This window comes from Sebastes umbrosus, chromosome 12 (genome assembly GCF_015220745.1).
Source record: "Sebastes umbrosus isolate fSebUmb1 chromosome 12, fSebUmb1.pri, whole genome shotgun sequence".
Classification (NCBI taxonomy): domain Eukaryota; kingdom Metazoa; phylum Chordata; class Actinopteri; order Perciformes; family Sebastidae; genus Sebastes; species Sebastes umbrosus.
In genome coordinates, this window is record NC_051280.1 from 20,233,020 (window position 1) to 20,253,486 (window position 20,467).

Genomic DNA, 20,467 nt, shown 5'->3' on the forward strand with positions numbered 1-20,467 from the left:
AAAGAGTTTGAGGCAGCAGGTGGACAGAGTGAAGTGCAAAAAGGTGTCCCTCCCTGCAGGTAGGATGAATTCACCTGCTAAGCAGTTCCAATACATCTACAAACCAAAGCCTGGAAGAGCAAAAGGACAGAAGGGTATGTGGCTAATCAGGTTTTCACCCCTCAAACTTAGCTCAGATGTCAAAGATACAGCCTGCAGTATCACGGAGCATCAAAGCATCATTGTGGGAAGGGGGCCCACCCCATGTTATGGCTGGGCTGAGGAGACAAAGGAGCCTTCACTTTGTTCATAAATAAACATTCACAAACAAAACCAAATGTAATTATAAAATCTAACTTTTATTTCGTCATGCAAACCGTGATTGAATTTTACCGAGTACTTTTATTCAATAAAAATATGACTCTGTATGACAAGACAAAGGGCCTGTGTCGTTTAATTGTTAGCAGGAAATTAAAAATAATCTTAAATTTAATCAACCACATCATCATCATTGCTCCATTTAGATAAAGTGGATATTTCATTATTGAACAGTTGGTGGTTAATGTGCATTTAATGGCAGTTAATGTGATTGTCGAGGTCATAATAGATCTAATTAACAACATGTCTAACAATGACCCGATACAGGCCTGTGCAGACGAGCTGCTTCTGCTTGACTATTGTCGGGGGGTTCAAGTGTCTGTCTGTGCTGATATGTTGGGAACCTCTTCTCCGTTGCGTACCCCACTGACCTAGATTTCAATTGTTTTCTGCCTGAGACAATGGGAGAAATGGTTTCATAACTGAACACAATACCTGGGTGTTATTCAACACGATTGTTGTTAAGGTTCTCATTGTGGTGTGATTTCGTGCCGAGCATTGTGTGTTTTCTTTATGTAACCTGCTCGAGCAGCCAGCCGGTGACGAGCCTGTGCACCCCAAAGTAAATCACATCTAGACGGTTCAACAGATGATTGTGCATTCACATGAATTTCTGCAGCCCAGCTAGTCCAATCACGGCTGTGTCAAACACAAACACACTTCTCGCATGATTTTATCAATCTTGTCTGCCACTTATTTTTCCAAGCAATTTGATGTGAACAGTTATAACCTGAGAGACGAATATGCATTTTAGTGACTCACTAAAACTGAGGACAAACTCATAGACAGTTAAATAAGTTAAGCTGTCACCCGAGAAAAAAACAAAATCACTTTGGGCACGAGATACTCAACTGTTTAAAGTCCTTCTACCTACCGGAAATGCAATGCAATTGTGATTGTCTTGTACAAACACTTGTGTGTGTTACAGGTACTGTGTGTAGGATTTAGCAACATCTAGTGGTGTGGTTGCAGATTGCAACCAACTGAGTACCTCTCCGCTCACTCCTCCCTTTCCAATACTGCAGTAACGTGAGCCGCTGAGGGCAAAACCGTGGTAACGCCGTTCGCCTCGCTCAGAGGCCATCCTTACCATAGTAACAAAGGAACGGAAGTCAGGCGGCGGCTGGCGGTTTCACAAGCGTGTCGGAGAACTACGGTTTTTAATGTAAAAACGTGAAAGGCTCTGTTTGGTTTGTCTGTTCTACTATTGTAGAAACTGTAGACTCCGTGATGAGGACTCGCTCTCTGTGTAGATATGAAGGACTCATTCTAAGCTAACGAAAACACACAATTCTTAGTTCCAGGTGATTATAAAATAGTTATGAGTATTATATTCTATTTCTGCTAATACATCCTCCGAAATGCTACACACTGTTCCTTTAATTCAAATGAGAGAAACAAACAATGTCTTTCTTACTCATGGTCATGCAACTTTTCAGCTTAGGCAGGGCAAGGCAACTTTATTTGGATAGCACCTTTCAAACAAAAAGCAATTCAAAGTGCTTTACATAAGTACAACAAAACAACAACAAAAATGAACTAAGATAAAACAAAATGAGATAGCAAAATGATAAAAGACCAGAAATACAGTTGTAAGATGAGATGCCCAAAAAGGAAATAAAAGTAGAGAAATTAATCAATCAAAGGCATATGAGAGCAGCAGAGGATTTAATTTAGATTTATAGAATTAACTAAAGTTGGGCCCATTTAGGATCATCAGGAGGTCAACAAGACACCTGCTTGGTTTATGTTCATCAAGCAGATCAGAAACGTTTTTCTGAAATGAGATGGTTTTCAACAACCTTCATGGGTACATGATGAACCTAATTTAGTGCTTTATTAAAGGCGGGTGCACTGGAAAACTCAACTAGTCATGGAAAAAAACATAAACTGTGCCATTAATTAGAGAACTTAATGTTGTCTGCTTAAGTATATATATTGATAGAGCTCTAGGCCACTGGTTCCCAACCTGGGGGTCCCGACCCCCACTAATGGTCGCTAAATCTTCACACAGGGTCATGAGGCCTTCTTGATTTTAAGGGTGTAAGACAACTTATCTTAAAAATATACAGTTGACCTATATCCCAGCATTTCATTAATTTCTGTGAAGACAACTAAATGAAATTGTTATTTTTAAAGTTTGGATCATTATTTAAGATAAACAGGATAAGGGCACGGTGAAAACCTGAACACAAGCTATTGTCACAGACTCTTCACTCTCTGCTAAACAGCCTCGTCTTGCATTAGAAACGTGCGCGGTTAAAACAACCAAAGAGCTAATAGAACAATGGTCAAAGCTTCAGTGAGAAGGAAACACAGAATTTGTCAAAAAAAAAGAAGCCTATAAAGTGGTTGTTTAAAAAAAAAAAAAAAAAAAAAATCATAATACAGACAGAGAATTGTATTAAAAGTTTCTAAAAATAATAGGAAAACTAATCTCTGATGCATTATTCACAGTAAGTAATCTCAAAATTCAATCAAATCACTCGTTTTACACAAACTTTCTGCAGTTATTGCGTTCACTATTTGGGTTAATTGTACAGTTTATCAGTTTTTCTGTACTGTTATTATTAAACATTGAATATAATATGAAATATCCCTAAAATATGTCGCTTAGTCAGTTTACTCAATGATAGAAAAAGGGTCCCTTTAGGAAAAAGTTTGGGAACCACCATTTCTGGTAAAATAAGTCATGACGTGATCACTAATGCATCACGCTGCATCTAGTTTAGATCATATAATAAAGTACAAATATAAAGTAAGCACAATCTTTTGACTGGCAGTGTTAATGATTGAATGTAGCCACCGTTGGACAAGAGCAGATAAGGTAGAGAACATCACCGTTTGTGGAGAAAAGAGAGGCCGAGTGCTCCATGTTCGGTGGGGAGATGATGAAGGAAGAGTGAGCAGAAGGCAAATTAATCAAAAGGACATCAAAGGCAGACGGGTTGAGGGAGCGAAGGAATGAAAGAGTGCCGCCCGTTTGTCCCATGCCGTTCCCGCTCCGCTCCGCCTGAGCCTGCTCTCAGATCTCAGGGCCATTGTGCCGCACGGGTGCATAGAGGGGGCTGGGGCACAATGCACACACAACAAAACATACACACACTAACAAACGTCTGAAAGCAAAGCTTCAAGAGAAGGACGTGTCATTTTTCTATCTGGTCTAACTCTGACTCCTCATCCTCTTTATTCGTCTTCATAAGATTGTTTATGTTTCTTATCCTTAGCATATGTATGGTTGATTGCAGTTGTTTCACCATCACAGCATTTGAATTCACCAGAGGCCCACACTCTCTAACACGTACTGTATGTTGTTGTCAGTTAGAGCTCGGTGCTGGCTTGTGGCAGCAGTGGACGGCTCTCTTTGATAATGCCCTGCTAGATTCGGCCGCCACTCTTTTTATCGTTCAGCCAGTTAGTATGTTGGCTCAAAGTTGACTCCAATTTGTGCTTCTCGATTGGGTTACTGGTCGGCACAGACTTCTTTCTGTGTCCATGTAGACTGTGACCCTGTCTGTTGCCTGTGAACGTACAGAACATTTTGTTTAATCCAGTTTTATCCCTCTCTGCAGAGATTTTTACCATCCAATGCGGTAGTATACTGTAACGGTATAAGCAGTGATTTGCATTCGAATTTAAGAATTAGAATCACACCTGGGTTTTTGTTTTGTGGAAGAGAAAAATGTGTCCTCCAATATGAAGATGCTTTGACGTACAGTGACAGTCTAGACTAAGCAAACTTCTGATTTTGACACATTACGTATGAGCATATCTTGCATCCTCCAGCACACAGAAGCAACTGTTTTGGTTCAATTAGGGCGGTCACAATATCAGATTTTCACCACACGATTATTGTGGCCGAAAGACTTCACAATAACGATATTATCACGATATCTATAGACAATTTGAAAAAAAAAATGCTATCAGTCAAATTCATCTTTAGCTTCGTTTATAGTGCGTTTTGTCTCTTTATTGTCTGATGAATTACACTCAAAATATGAGTGTAGTGAGGTGGAGCGAGAGTCTGTAACCATAACTGTATATATAAAATGATTTAAGAGGCGCTGCATTGCTTACACGATATTATCATATGTGTATTATTAACATGATATCAATATTTCATCTGTAAATATCACGTTAGTATCGGTATATCGTGACACTCTTAGGTTCAATACACAGTGACTATACAAAATAAAAAAATCTGAGATTATTTAATGCAGAATGGCACCTTGAATGCACATAAAATGTAAAGTTTTAATTTGTCTCTCCTCTTACAGTTAATTTCCATTTCTCCACATAAATACATGCAGCATTATTAAAACAGGGAGTGGTGATAATGCTTTACATATTCACTGTGATATTGTTTTACAGAGGAAGATGTATCTCACATTATGTTATTGTTTGAGCTGTAAAAAAAGATGACAAAGACAACGAGCTACAGTATCTAAAGATTTAGACACATATCGGCTCATGTGTTCTGTGGCATTTTCACTTTTTCAATAAAAACACTATGAATGTGTGTTATTTAATCAGAAGGATATCTTCCTGATTAAATAATCAATTTGTCTGAAAGTCAGTATGCGGGTGCGGTGACAAGACACGACCAAAAAGTTGACAATAAATGCAAAAACGCTAAAACAAAAGAATGTTTTAATTTGTTCAATGAATGATTTCTCTTGGACTTTAAAAATACATCATGTTCATGCACGCTTTTTTCCTTCTTTTTTTTTACTGTATCTTTATGTAACAAAAGCAGAGTTCAGCAGAGAAAGACAAAAGTGATGTGAACTGACAATATTTTAATGGGGGGGATAAAAGACTGTAAGTGATCAATGGAGGCGGCGGCCAAGTGATGCCCGGGGGACGGCTTTGATGTGGGCATCCTCAGAGGGACGCCGGGGACAATGCCCTCTTTGAGGGGCATGCAGAATGGCAGACACTTCCCTCTCCCTCTCTCTCTCCCTCTCGCACTCAACCTCCCTCCATCCATCTCCTGCTCGCTCTGCTCACGCTGTGACTCTTCAGTTCAGACTTCTCTCTCGCTGTACGTTCTTCTACTCCAGTGTCACATCAGCCCATATCCTTATCGGCATAACTTTCTCCCTCTTCCTCTCACATTAATTAATTCAAACAACACCCCCTTTCCTGCCGCCCAGCCAATCGCTCCGCTTTCCCCTTCTCCCCCCTCCCTATCTGCATCTCTCTTTCCCTCCCCCTGTCTCTTTTCATAGAACCAAACCTCTTTGTAATGTCCAGCCTTGGCAAGTTGCACCCGATTTGCTGTCACAGTCTTAATGAATTCATCTGTTTGTGTATTGGCCATGGGAGCAGTTCTCCCTCCTCCCTCTCTCTCTTCCCTATCCTCTCCCCCCTCCTCCCTCTTACTGGTGTTCCCCTGGGGGCTCTATATATACCAGGGACCACTCCAGGCACCTATTGTTCCCAGAAGTAAACTTACAGACAGATGCCCTGCACCACAGTGTGGGAGAGAGCCCAGAGAGTCAGGAGGAGGGAGACGGTTAAGGATTGCAGAGACAACAAGGACCTGGAAGCACTGCAGGCTCGCCTCACCTCCAGCACCTCTGCATCCTCTTCGCGTGTCTCCTGCCTGTTTGCGTGTTGTCACTGCCGAGTGGAGGTCTGATGCTCTGACACCATGCTGCTGCTGATATCACTGCTGCTTACGGGACTCGACTGCTTGCTGGGAGCCCCGACAGGTCGAGAGGTCTACAGGATGCCCCAGAGTGCACTCAAAGGTAATCTTTCTAGACGTTTGTATTGTTGCTCAAGTATGGAAATGTTAAGAATAGTGACAACCGTAGTGATTACTGCATTTTAAGCATGAGTGTTGCAGACATCCTGAAATGGTGGAGCTAACCAATTACTTTTACATAGGATATATATACAGTATATGGTCTTTATCTATTTTATTTAATGCATCATAGTGAGAACCCTGCAAACCAAACACTGATGATGCTTCAAAAGCATGTATATCTCTCCAAGAGTTAAGCGGACAAAACATCTGGTGATACCGTACTACTAATCCCGATGAGACAGTCCAATATCTTAAATATGAGTGTCATACACAGATCTGATGCAAGCTGATGTAGCCAAACAGCTGGCACACACAAACAGCTTCTTACGTCTTACAAAGAAGTAAGAAATAAATGTAGAAATGTTTTGTTTTGCTAAAGGCCTACTTTCTTTAAGTTGGATGATTGATGATATTCTTGGGCACATACAGTACATGCTTTAGTGTTTTATGGTGAGTAGCAGGTGTCTAACCTTAAAATAAATAATACAACACACTTCATTAGACTGCATTTCAGCAATGTCTTCAATGTGATCAGTTATGGGCAGGCTTGTCAGAGAGCCACTGCAGAGAAACTTAAAGTGTTAAAGCACAGTGGTGAGGGACCTCTGGCCTTCTCTGGTTGAAGTGCTGAGTACAGCAGAGCCTTCATAGAAGCGGCTGGTGATGGCGGTGTGTGTTTGGAGTGTTTAGAACAAGGGGACTCGGGGTCCCAGCCGCCCCGGGGCTGCCAGCCCCGTGCCCCTAGGGCCTGTTCCTGCCCCGCCAGCCTCTGCCAGCTCAGCCCTGGCCTTCTAATTAAGTCTTCAATCAGCATTGTTGTTGTTAGTGGCCTATCCTGTGATGTGGCGCGGCACAGAGGGGGGGCTGCAGGGCCGGCGGCCCCGATTGATGTGTGTCTGCGGAAGCCTCACCAGCGAGCTGAGCGTGAGCTAGCTCCCCTAACGTGCTACCAATGAGCTCAAAGAGCAGCATGAGAAAAAGGGGGCTACTCACACACATAACAGAAAGCTGCACCGGTTTATACTGATGCTCACGTACACACATGATGTTCCCACAGCAAGCGACGGTCTTCCATGTAACGACCTCGATGTCTTTCCTATTTCGTCAGAATTCAGTAAATATACATAGGTTCATCAAAAATCTATTACTCTGAAAAGTAAGTGCACTGGAGCCCAACCAGGCCGCTACTGATGTCAATATTTATTTCAAACGCAAACATTTTTATAAGACTTCATAAGTTACCAAGATATATACTGACCAGGACAGTTGAGTTTGCCATTGTACTGCAATTTCCTGTCACAAATTGGCCGGCATATACAGCAATATCTGCATATCAGCATGGTCAATATATTGGTCTGGCTCCTGTATGCACTGTCTGTGTCTTCTTCTCCCTCTGGCCATGCCTCCTCTTCTTCATCTTCCCTAACTTGTCTCACATTTTTGCTCTCTTTTCTCTTCCTTCCCGTCCTCTCCTGCAGCTCTGTCCGATCGTGGCACCGTGGTTCTGGAGGCAGCCATGACTAGCGCTCTGTCTGCTCTCGAGCGTGCATCGTCTGAGAGGAGTCGGGCTGAAGCAGGCTGCCGGGGCTGCGCTCCCTGTTTGTTTCAGGACTGTGGGCAGCTGTCTGGCTCCTGTTGTGAGTAAAACATTCCTCCGCTTGCCCTTTTCATTCTTAACATTTTGAGTCACGTTGTCCTGTATTAATGCTTTCTTAATGTGTCCATAACTTCCCTTCTCACCCCAACAGTGTCTCCTGCCAATGCCTTATCAGAGCCCAGCTGTGATGTCATAAGTAAGGCCCAGAAGCTTCAAGATGAAGCCGAGCGGAGTTGGGCTCTGAGCCAGGCATGTGCGTACTATCAGCATCGCTGTCCAGCTGGTGAACTGGACAAAGAGAGCTGCATCAGGATCATGGGTGAGAGCTGCAGCGCCCGCGTCCTCCAGTGCAGCCTGCTTAACACAATGCAGAACCTGGAACCTGCTACACAGACGCATGCACAGGGTGAGGGGATACGTGTGTTCACGATAAAGTATTCATGTGTTCGTGAGGCTCATGTTTCTCTACACAAAACTCATTTTGCTGCAGTTTTTGATCAGCGTCTCTCTGTTCCAGCAGCAGTGTGCGGTCAGAGGTCATCACAAAACGTCACACAGCCTCGCTCGCGGATCGTAGGCGGCTCGCCTGCTCCTCCAGGTAGCTGGCCCTGGCTGGTCAACCTCCAGCTAGATGGTGGCCTGATGTGCGGAGGGGTCCTGGTGGACAGCTCCTGGGTGGTCACTGCTGCTCATTGTTTTGCTGGGTGAGTGTGCATCACTGTTTTTCTGCAACTATAATCTTTGATTTGTGGAGATTATTATAGTAAATTTCTTCCTCTTATTGTTCTGACCTCTGTAGCAGCCGAAGTGAGAGCTACTGGACAGCCGTGGTGGGGGAGTTTGACATCACAAAGACGGACCCTGATGAGCAGCTTCTCAAAGTGAATCGCATCATCCCTCATCCTAAGGTAAGAATCCAAAGTGTGGGATACAGTATATATAGTGGGATAGGAATAGATTATCTGTCCCGTCACCCCTCCCTGGTCAAACAATCAAACAACCAGATCAGTCTGTCATTCAATCAATCAAACTGTCTCCACCTCCTCCTGCAGTTCAACCCAAAGACGTTTAACAACGACATAGCCCTGGTGGAGCTGACGTCCCCAGTGGTCCTGTCCGGCCGGGTCACTCCAGTGTGTCTCCCCTCTGGCATGGATCCCCCTACTGGCAGTCCATGTCTGGTGGCAGGCTGGGGCTCCCTCTTTGAGGGTGAGTGGGAGATAATTCACATGGATTTTCACTTTAGAGTTATTTATAGCTTAGTTTTCTGCAAGCTAAATATTTAAACCCATCTAGTCAACATGGTGCATTTCTGTGTGTGTTTTTCTCAATAGACGGCCCATCTGCTGACGTGGTGATGGAGGCCAAGGTGCCCTTGCTGCCTCAGAGCACCTGTAAGAGCGCCCTTGGCAAAGAACTGGTCACCAACACTATGCTGTGTGCTGGCTATCTCTCTGGAGGCATAGACTCCTGTCAGGTGGGCAGAGCGACATTTTCTGAGATTCCCCATCACTCAGGTCTTATTTCTGATGCACTTTTTTTTTTCTGACACCCAAGCCATTTTCTGTAAACAGTATAAACTTTTTTTAACTTCTGGTGGATATTCTGTCATCGGCAGGGAGATTCTGGAGGCCCCCTGATCTACCAGGACCGTATTTCAGGTCGCTTCCAGCTCTATGGCATCACCTCCTGGGGAGACGGCTGTGGGGAGAAGGGCAAGCCTGGAGTCTATACACGGGTGTCTGCTTTCTCTGACTGGATTCAGTCTGAGATACAGAGTGAGTTCCAAGCAACAATAAAACACCACAGAAACTAAAATATTCTGACTCACAGCGTCTAAATATTAAAATACTATCTTCAATGTGCTTATCTTTTTTTAGAGTCATTTGGAAGCAGGGAGCCAACATGTCAGGAGCTTCTCAAGACAACAGAAATGACGGAGGAGGAACAGAGGTCAGAGTTCAGCTCTCTCTGTCGCTTCTACACCCTGACCTGCCCCGCTGGTCAGTCTGCCAGTGCCTGCAGCCGAATGGCCGAGGAAAAGTGTCTCACCCGCTTTAAGAAATGCCGTGAGTACTCTTATTCAATTGCTCAGCTTGATGGATGTAGAACAAAAATACGAATTATGTTAATTTGAGGTTATGCTTTGAGTTTTCTGACCTGTTGCACGCTCTCTGCCATCCAGAGTTGCGTTCGTTCCTACAAACCCTGTTGGACTTGCTCCAGAGGGCTGAGGACTACATCCGGGACAAAGTCGACTTGACCTTCTTCACTCAGACTCTGCCTCAACTGGTGGAGCACATCTACAGCACAGCTTTCATTCATACCAGAGAGAGGAGGGACCTGGGCCTGAGCCACGGTCTCACACAGACTGAAGGTACATGATTGACAGATTATGTTATTCCATCAAAATGTATAGATACTCATTCACTTCCTGCAGTGTTATGCAGTACAACTGTCTTTCTCGGGTGCACTAGTCGGTCACTATTCTAACGCGTGTTTTTTTACTTGCAGAACAGCTAGGTGGAGCTGTGGTGCCAACAGAGCAGGCTCTTTCTCCAGTTGCCCGAGCCTTATTCAGAGAGGTGGGACCCTCAGTGGATGACTGGGAGAAATACCTGAGAAACATGGCGGAGGACCTGAACCGACGACACACCGACACATCCCCAGACGTCTCCTCCACACCAACAAGACAGGAGGACAAGCTTTTCACACAGGTAGATTTCTAAAATGTCCAAATGCGGATGAGGTTGCATCGCATCATTTTGAAATATTCCCAGCGCAGTCTGATGTTTGAATATTCAGAAATACTTTGAAAAGTATACAACAATCTAAATCAGTAATGAGGCTTATTGATTAACCCATTTGTGCCCGCAACTGAATTTTTTTATTTCCTTTTGTGGAAGTTTTCTCTGGGCTTGCCTATAAGCACAAATGTGAAGAATTTTTCAAATGTTTTTCTCATCATACTATATCTAGTCTTTGGGCACATGGGACTACTGTTTTTGCAAAAGAGTCCATTGTATTTTCAGAAAAACAGCAGTCCCATGTACCCATATACTTGATATAGTATGTAAAAAAATGGCTGTATCTCAGAAACTACAAGGAGCACTATCAAGTATTTGGTATCTATGAACTCATAACAAGTTGAATATCAAAGATATGCACACATATGCGGTGTAACAATCATATGGAAAACATTTAACAAACACAACGTTGGCGTTTTTTTCCTAATTTTTAAAAAATCCTGACTTTGACTATTAATAAAAGAGCGCCTTTTCAAGTGATTTAAAAATGTCAAAGTTGTACTGTTAGATACTTGCTCAAAATATGTCCATACCAATTGTGGCATTTTTCTTTATCATGCTAAATAGACTTTGTGCACAAATGGGTTAAGTAAGCCTTGCAAAGAGCACAGGCTTCTTTCTAGACTCATCATTTTGCTTGAGCATTCAACAGGGAGGAATTCATAAAAAGTCAACATGACTAAAGGGGCATGATGACTTGTGACTTTGAACGGCAGTCTGGGAAATGTAGGATGCCAGTGATTGAAGATGTAGACAAGGCAATTTATGATAATGTTTTGCTGTGGATTTATTTAAAGCTATACTTAATATCCAACTCTTTTTTTTTCACGTCATCTCCAGACAGAGGACTCCTCAGTGCATCAGCTGGAGGGAGAATTTCAATCCGTTATCTCAACTCTGCGCTCCAAATTGGACTCCAGAGCTGCTGCTCCTCCCATCCTGCACTTGGACACACTCTACCTCCAGGAGGATTCTCCCAACAGTCCCCCTTTAACCACTACTTCCACTGGAGCACCAGTCCAAACCGGCCCCTCCTCCTCCTCCCAGAAATCCCAGAAACCTTGGTCACTTCTAACAGCCCTGATGGATGAAATGCAGAAATTGGGGACACAAGATGAAATTGTGACCGAAGAAGCGTCACAAAGTGAAACCTCGTCCAATAGAGACACTCTTCCTGATGTAGAATGGAGCGCCACGTCGGAGGATTTTACTTTTGTTGAGAATGAAGAAAGAACAGAATTAAAATCTTCAGCGCTTCCAGCGCAGTCAACATCTGTCGTCACTGAGGGCGCTCACACAGAGACGACCGCTGACCCCAGACAAGCTGTGCACGCTGTAAAGAGTCTTCACAGAAAATACAGGAGCCTTCTTCGCAAGAGGCAGATACCTGGCGCCGGCGGGAAAAGTATGTGCCACACCTAGTTCTGACAAAACTTTCATGAAATACCCCCACAACATATAATATTTGTTCATGGGTAGATGCTATGTTCTCAAATGAAATGTTTGTTCCTGTAGTTTGTCCAGGAGTGAGAGAGTCCTCGCAGCAAGTCGGCCAAGTCAGAGAGTCTTACAGCTGGGTCTTAAGCATCCCAAGCAAGAATCTACGCATGAACTTCCAAGAGGTAAATTATCATTTTAGATGGAGAAGTTAAGAGAAGTAAATCTGGTAAAAAGAAACACTTCTGATTTACTCCTTTTTCTCTCTTTTATCCAGGTGTTAGTAGATCTGAGCTCCAAGAATGATCGAGGACTTTACCAGGCACGAGTCAGGGCCACAGTGGGAGGACGACCTTTGACCTTCTATAGTCTTGTGGGCCTAGAGAACGAGTCATTCTACCGCAGCGTGCCAAGGATCATCGCTTTGGCACTGGAGGCACTCAAGACTTGACTGTTTCATAACAGCAAGTGAGAAGACATGAAAAATAAAAGACAGACTCAAATGAGAGACGACAGCACAAAGACTCTCAAAGAGACCACCAGAAAAGCCTCGTCATGGGACAGAAACGCACATAAAAGTGCACTTATTCTGCCGTCTCCTGTGAAAAGCATTATTTTGTTTTCCCCGTCAGAGAGCCAGACTTTGGCTCCGAATGAAAACACAACCATGAATGTATCAATCCAACTATCGCCCACCTGTCACGACACAGGAATTCTTTTTTTTTACGTGGTTGGAGACGCAGCCTTGTCTAACTTATGAATCTGTACAAAATGATAAGTTATTCATATTGTCTTTTGCAAAGGTTGAACCTCTTGTGAAGCACACAGACTGTTTATATTATTCGTATTCTTACCTTATTCTTATTTATTTGTATAGAGAAAAGCATTTGTATTTTTGTAATAAAACAAAAAATCTATACAGTATATAAATAAAATTGTTATTAATGCTATGGCATGTTGTGTTGAGTGTTGTGGTAATCTGCAGTTATGTAATTCCAAATTGAACTTTTCGATGTGAGATATTCAAATTAGCTGACAGTAATGCTGCTAATCCTGCAGTATTTTGCTGCTGGTGTACGGCATTTCTGCTGACACCCAAACGTGCTCTCTGGAGACAGGCGTTGATGCCAATCGGTTCCTCTTGTGACCCCAGATTGACCTCAGTCCTCCGACCCTTTAAGGGTAAGCTTTCCCATCAACACAGCAGCTGCTGGGCTGTAGTGACCATACCTCCCTCCACCTCCTCCCTGTCTTCACTCCTTATTTACAGGATGGGGAATTGTAACTGGACACAGGTTGACCTTTAGAGCCTCTTATTGTCCGTCATGAGTCAGAGCATTGCGAGTAAAGACAACAGTTGCTTGAGGAAGTGACACTCGAGTCGTAGACAAGCCCCGTCTTTGCTGTGTGTTGTCTAGAGCTGCAACAATTAATCGATTAGTTGTCAACTACACAATTAATCACCAACTATTTTCATAATAGGTTTGAGTATTTTTTAAAGGAAAAAAAAGTCAAAATTCTCTGATTCAGTTTCTTAAATGTGAATATTTTCTGGTTTCTTTACTCCTCTATGACAGTAAACTGAATATTTTTGAGTTGTGGTCAAAATAAGTCATTTGAGGCCGTAATCTTCAGCTTTGGGAAACACTGATCAACATTTTTTCACCATTTTCTGGACCAAACAACTAATCGATCAATCGAGAAAATAATCAACAGATTAATCGACATGAAATAATTGTTAGTTGCAGCTCTAGTGTTGACTCTTTTGCCACTGTAAGACAGCAGTGATGAAAGGCTGAATGAGCCCAAATAAACCAAAGTAACGTCTCAACTAGTCTGTGGTAGTTTACTGCCCGGTCCACATACTAAAAGAGGGATAAACAGGGATATGAGTGGAAGCAGCTGAGTAAACACTCACACATACGTCTGTTTCAACACGTCAACTCCTGCTTCTGGCTGGTGTGTTTATGTGCATGTGGGAAGTGGGCCAAATCATGGCAGGAACTAGTATTTTTGTGACGCACACACACACACAAACACAAACATAGAGTAACTACACAGTCATCACATAGGGCGTGTTGTACTGTAAATGGACGAGACTCATCACCTGTTCTCTTTAGACTGTACGGCTTTTTTTAACTTTCTGGCTTGCAGACAGGCGCGATGTTGCTGCTGTCTCCCTCTCTTTATCATCTAATCTTTCTGTCAGTGATCCTGTTATTGTAGAGAACACATTTCACTGTGGCTTCTGGTGGAAAAAAGCTAGCTTTTTATAGATCACTAGTGTGCTAAATTTGCCCTCACAGAATCCATGTTACTTTGTTCATGTGGACGTGTGAATGACAACAGCCAGGTGCACTGAAAACCGTGTGTTTTGATGGTGTACCTTAACACTGGAGGGCAGCCATGCACGGAGTACAATGCCTAAACTATGTCTCTGTCATGTTACCAGTATGTGTGTGTGTGTGTGTGTGTGGTGTTGTGACAGCTGGCTATGCAGTACTGGAAATAAACTCGAATTTAACCCTAACAACCATCAACTCCCCCACCAACCCCCAACCATTCCTCTAAACCTCAACCCGTCCCGTCAGCTTGAGCCCTGACACTTGCTGGGAAACACACACACACACACACACACATTCATATTGTACACACACACACAGTTTGAGTGCCAGCAACTCCATCAAGTAGTGTATCCATGTGTATCAGATTCGTGGTCATAGCTTTGTCTCGGACAGCGCAGCACAAACACACACACGCTAATGGATTCTGGACCGCTACGCTCCGTGTCACTCTTCGTGAGGGTGTTTATGATTTCTGCCGCAGGTAGGCTGATCAACCCGCTGCCACATTTGGGAGAAATTATACAATATCTATCTAGTAGTTTGTTTCTAAGGATTTGCATGTTGTGGTGTGATTTTGAGAAGTCAGATATTCAGATTTATGTTGCCACATTAATAACTTAGACAAAGTACAAAATTCTTCAAGAAGGCGCCTAATTTATATAGAACTTTTGGCCCATCCAACTGTAATAACATTTAAGTAATTTAAACATACATGACGAGTTTAAATATTGCTTTCTCTATTACTCAGCATGTGTTCTCAAATTCAAACAAAATGTGGTACTCATCTCCCAGACAACTGTCATTATAGCGCCATTCACCAAACTGTGACAGGTTCAGTAAGGAATGGCTGGTAAAACAACAATGATCTACTTCTGTTGTAAAGATATATTGTTACTGAATTGTACTGTATTATTTGGCAGGGCCTATATACTGGAGTTGCTAAATCAGACTTAATTTGTAATGCTGGACCACACTGTGTGTGCTCTGCTGCACAGTCCATTGTTAGTCAGGTAAATCAGACAAAATTGTACTAGACTTCATGCTGATTCCAATTTCACACCATCGGGTGTTTGCTGATATCCAATACAAAGTAATACTCAGTGGTGGAGAAGTATTCAGATCCTTTACTTAAGTAAAAGTACTAAATACCACACTGTAATTTTACTCTGTTACAAGTAAAAGTCCTGCAAGCTGTTCATTTGTTTTGTATTCAAAAATTCTTAATTTGTAAAATAACTAAAGCTGAAAAATAAATGTAGTGGAGTAAAAAGTACAATATTTCCCTCTGAGAAGTAGTGGCATAAAAGCAGAAAGCGGCATGAAAAGAAAAGACTCAAGTAAAGTAAAAGTACCTCAAATTTGTACTTTAGTACAATACTTGAGTTAACGCACTTGGATACATTCCACAAATGGTAATACTAGACACCATCCAAACACAGCAACATTTGTCTGTGGTTGGAAAGTTTGCTAAATTTATCTAAAAGGTATTCCACCTGCTTTAGTGAGTTTGCTCTCTTTAGTTTGTTTTGCACTTAATCCACTTGTTTTAATGTTATTTTACTGAATTGAATTACAGAGAAAGAATGTTTCATCTTGATGTGTTTGTATTCCAACAAAATTTCTACTCAGAATTAAACTTGAATCATGGTTTAAAAAAGTCATCAACTAATTTACTCGACTGTTGTTTGAGAGAAAATGCATCACGTAGTTTGGGGACTCAAAAGAGGCAGATTAAAAAAAATAATAATGGTCAGTAGCAGACTTTTAGTCCATAGCGTGGGTCAAGCTAACGTGACGTTTGTTACACAGAACCATCTGAAAAGCCGGCATTGGAAACTGATTGAAAAAGGGCAGACACTTTCAAAAATACTTGGCAGGTGATTGGATGAACTATCTGTCAATCAAACTCTTGCCGTAGCCAGGAAGAAGAGCAAAAACATCTTTTCCATCAAGAAACGCCTTCAGGGCCGTTCTTTGCTCTTCTTTCAATGAAGAAATACTCTCCAGTTCTGATATAACTGACGCTATCATATTTTCTTGCAGCATCAGCGGTCAATCTTGAAGGGGAACTTATCAAGGATTTGATGAAGGGCTACAACAAGAACGTGCGGCCGATGGAGAACAGTGGGGACATCACTCAGGTCGACATCAAGATGACGCTCACCAACCTCATCTCTCTAGTGAGTAAAGTTCAGTCTGGTGTTTTTGATCAGTGCCTGATAGTTCACATCGTTCACTAAACTCTCGCTCCTTAGAATGAAAAGGAGGAGGCTCTGACAACAAGCGTTTGGATAGAAATGGTAACCTTACACACACCTCACCTGCTGGATTGTTTTAAGCTGCTTTGCAATGATGTCAAACCCACAGTATTTCTGTATGTAGCAATGGTGTGACTACAGGCTCAGATGGGACCAACCGCCCAGGTCGGCTCTGTATGGGAACATCACCTCTCAGCTGAGGGTCCCCTCCAAGAGCATCTGGCTGCCAGAAGTCATACTGGAAAACAAGTGCGTGTACCAACCTCCAGATTTTAACACAATATTTGGTCTCAGCCAATGAGCCACTCGCATCTTCACTAAGCAACTTGGCCATTTTTCCTTCCTTTGGGCAGAGAAGTGTTCATACTGTAGAAACAATGTGTTGTGCTCATGTGCTCAGTGTGGACGGACAATTCGAGGTGGCACTTTACTGCAATGCTCTGGTGTCTTCTGACGGCTGCGTGTACTGGCTGCCTCCTGCCATCTACCGCAGTGCTTGTGCCATCACGGTCAACTACTTCCCCTTCGACTGGCAGAACTGCAGCATGGTCTTCCGGTGAGTAGAGACGAGATCAGCAGTACACGTAAAGTTATATTACGTATAAAACAGTAAATAACTCTATTAAGAATATAAAGTGCCTCAGTTTCACCATGTATCTCTCAAATTTGTTGACTTGTCAACTAAGAACTTAAGTTACGCAGTATTCATCAAAATCTGCAGTACTTTAGACAGACGTCAGATAAGACTTTGTTGATCCCTGAAGGGAAATGCATGTTACAGCAGCACATAGACAGGAAACAGATAAAGAACTCTTTCAATTAAATAGAAAGCTACCATTCAGAACACAGAGGTCATGACCTCAATGGTTTCTGTGAATTTGGGGATTTTAACAACCTGAGGAGGACATTTTACATTTTACATTTTTTAAATTATTAGCATTATTTGACAGTTTTTAGCTAAAACATTAAATTAGATTTAATACAGGTATTTAGTTTTTCTCCTCCTTTTATGCCTTGGCAGTATAGAGAAGGCTTTGAAATATAATATAGACCACCAAGAAAATGAAATTTAAGTTAATTAGTTAAATCAAATAAATATAAATAAATAAATCTCGACCCTCGGTTCACATGTTCACGTCAGGTTTCCTTGTGCTTAAATAGAATCCACAGTGTCCAAACCAGGAACAATGATTCCTTCATTCACGGTCTCTTTTCATCACGCTGTCTTGTAAACGTGAATAGATGGCTGTGTTTGTTGTGGCGACACAGACCATATGTCTTCTCCCTGTGTTCAGCTCCCAGACTTACTGTGCCAACGAGATCAAGCTCGTTCTCAAAGAGGAGGATAACCACACATTGGAGTGGGTGGATATTGACCCGGAGGCTTTTACAGGTATAGCAACAGATTTTTAAATATTTTTCAAAATAAAACTAATTTCTATGATTATCTAAAGTGCAATCTAATTTTGTTGTTAGAAAATGGAGAGTGGGCCATCAAACACAGGCCGGCTAAGAAGCTGATCAACACTCAGTACACTAAGGATGAGCTGGGGTACCAGGAGGTGGTCTTCTTCCTCGTCATCCAGAGAAAGCCCCTCTTCTACGTCATCAACATCATCATTCCCTGTGTGCTCTTCTCCTCCCTCGGCCTCCTTGTCTACTTCCTACCTGCCAAAGGTCTTTTTCCTCACTTTGTGTATATAAAAGCCTAATCTTAGGTAGTCAGACCTCTGTCACATCAACCTAATCTAAGTCTGGATGAATCCAAGCACAAAATAAAACATTCATTGGGGTGTTGTTAAAAGAAGAACGCCTTTTTTCAAATTCACAACCAATCCGAATGCTGCCTCAGGATTTCCAAGATCTTATCATCTCTCAAGTCCCGCCTTTTCTTCCGTAACGTGGTGAAGTCACCAAGTAACACATTTGCATAATACCTGCCTAGCAGCTGGTTTGGCATGCCCTTCAGTCTGACCAATCACAACAGGTAGTAGGAGCTCAAACAGAGCGTTTCAGACAGAAAAAAGAGGTGCTGCAGCACAGCCGGTATGAGAAAAGAAAAGCGTTTTTTGAACATTTAAGCATGTAAAGATGTTCTGGTAAAAACCCAAAATACAAGTATGCATCTGGAAATAAGCATAATAGGTCTTCTCATATTGTGTTTTGCAGCGGGTGGTCAGAAGTGCACCATGTCTGTTGCCACCCTCCTGGGCCAGATTGTATTCCTCTTCCTTATCGCCAAGAAAGTTCCAGAGACTTCGAGGGCAGTGCCTCTTATTGGGAAGTAAGTTTGTGTGATCACTCCAACATTTCAGTTCAGAGTTTCAGTTCACCTACAGCTGATCTGAAGAGAGAAAAAGATGTGATTTGTAAACCTTTGACTGCAGGTATTTGATGTTTGTGATGTCAGTGACCACCATCGTGGTGATGAACTGCGTGATAGTCCTCAATGTTTCCCTGAGAACCCCAAACACCCACAGAATGACAGACAAAGTCCGAAAGGTGAGACTGTGGCCAGGCCAAACATTTTTCTAAATGTAATTTCCAATAGGTAAACACGGGTCTGTTTGCCAATGGATAAACCTCTGACCCTGTGACCTCTTCAGATCCTCCTGAACAAACTGCCTCGGCTGCTGAGGATGCAGATGCGAACCTGGACACCAAATGGTGACGACAACACTTCAGAAACTGGAAATGGAGAAAGTCCAGACAGGAATGGCGTGTTCCTGGTCCCCTGCCGACGTCGCAGCTCCATGAACCTCATCACCAAGGCAGAGGAATATTTTATGAGAACAGCCCGGTCTGAACTCATGTTTGCCAGATACAAAGAAAGAAACGGATTGATGAAATCAGTATTAGAGAAGCTGCGTAAGTATTTGAATGTTAAAGTGCACATGGAAGTGTGTTTCCCCTGTTTATGAATATCTGGTGTGTACACAGATGATGGGCTGGAGGGGGGTACAGCTGAGCATCTCAGTGCCAGCCTGGCAAATGCCTCTCCACAGCTGAAGCAGTGTGTGTCCTCCTGCAAACACATAGCTGAGACTACAAGGCAACAAAACAACTTCCAGAATGTAAGCTCTACATTGTTAGATTTGCTCATCTTCTCGGGTTTAAAATCAGTGATAATCTTCGACTTTTCTTCAAACCCCAGGAGAATGAAGAGTGGTTCCTGGTCGCCCGTGTGGTCGACAGGGTATGCTTCATCGTCATGGTGTCAGTGTTTTTTATCGGCACCATTGGGATCTTCCTAATGGGCCATTTCAACCAGCCTCCCTCCTCGCCTTTCCCTGGGGATCCCAAGAAGTATCTCCCTCCAACAAACAACCTCACTGATCCAGCTGAGAATGGGATGGGAGCAAACTTCCTGGGGTAAACCAGGAGAAAATCTCCAGATTTTATCCCTTTAATTGGAGTGGAAATGTGACGGCGTCCGTCAGTGATCTTTCACTAATGAGTGGGACACATGGAGAAGATGTGGGGTCTGTGGACTGTCACAAAGGTGTTCATGGTGATAAAGGATCCGCTGCGCAGATATGTGGACGCCGCGCTTGATCCGTGGTGATGCATACTGGCATCAGCTGTGATTGATTGTTGAGGTTGAGAATATTTTTTGCTGTATAAGAAAAAAAGAGCATGTTTATTTGCTCTTCCTGTCACCAGCTCAGTGTTTGACGTAAGTTTACTTTTTCACCTGCTGGCGACTTTTATACAATTCAAGGCCATCGTGATAAACTATGAGACATCTGTTAAGCAACAGCCACATGTGCCAAACAAACGCTTTTATCAATAAAAGTACTACTGTAATCTCATGATTGCTCACTCTCAGACATTTCTTAATCCAGTGTTTG

General features: G+C 42.7%; 3 protein-coding genes across 4 annotated transcripts in view; 2 read left to right on the forward strand and 1 right to left on the reverse strand.

Annotated features, from left to right (window-relative positions):
* The window catches only part of vwa5b2 (von Willebrand factor A domain containing 5B2), a 44,864-nt gene that overhangs the window by 20,817 nt on the left and 3,580 nt on the right, over positions 1-20,467 (reverse strand). The window lies entirely within an intron of this gene.
* prss56 (serine protease 56) lies at positions 4,846-13,217 on the forward strand. The gene is made up of 12 exons (XM_037788403.1): positions 4,846-6,113; positions 7,651-7,809; positions 7,921-8,473; positions 8,569-9,038; positions 9,104-9,246; positions 9,388-9,547; positions 9,650-9,842; positions 9,908-10,146; positions 10,284-10,486; positions 11,417-11,981; positions 12,092-12,198; positions 12,291-13,217. Exons 1-12 carry the CDS (start codon positions 6,014-6,016, stop codon positions 12,462-12,464), a joined length of 3,066 nt encoding a protein of 1,021 aa, XP_037644331.1. The 5' UTR covers positions 4,846-6,013; the 3' UTR covers positions 12,465-13,217.
* On the forward strand, positions 14,657-20,428 carry chrng (cholinergic receptor, nicotinic, gamma). Its single transcript, XM_037787080.1, has 12 exons — positions 14,657-14,839; positions 16,402-16,538; positions 16,614-16,658; positions 16,741-16,865; positions 17,017-17,172; positions 17,912-18,009; positions 18,093-18,293; positions 18,786-18,900; positions 19,004-19,118; positions 19,223-19,484; positions 19,557-19,690; positions 19,771-20,428. Exons 1-12 carry the CDS (start codon positions 14,776-14,778, stop codon positions 19,990-19,992), a joined length of 1,674 nt encoding a protein of 557 aa, XP_037643008.1. The 5' UTR covers positions 14,657-14,775; the 3' UTR covers positions 19,993-20,428.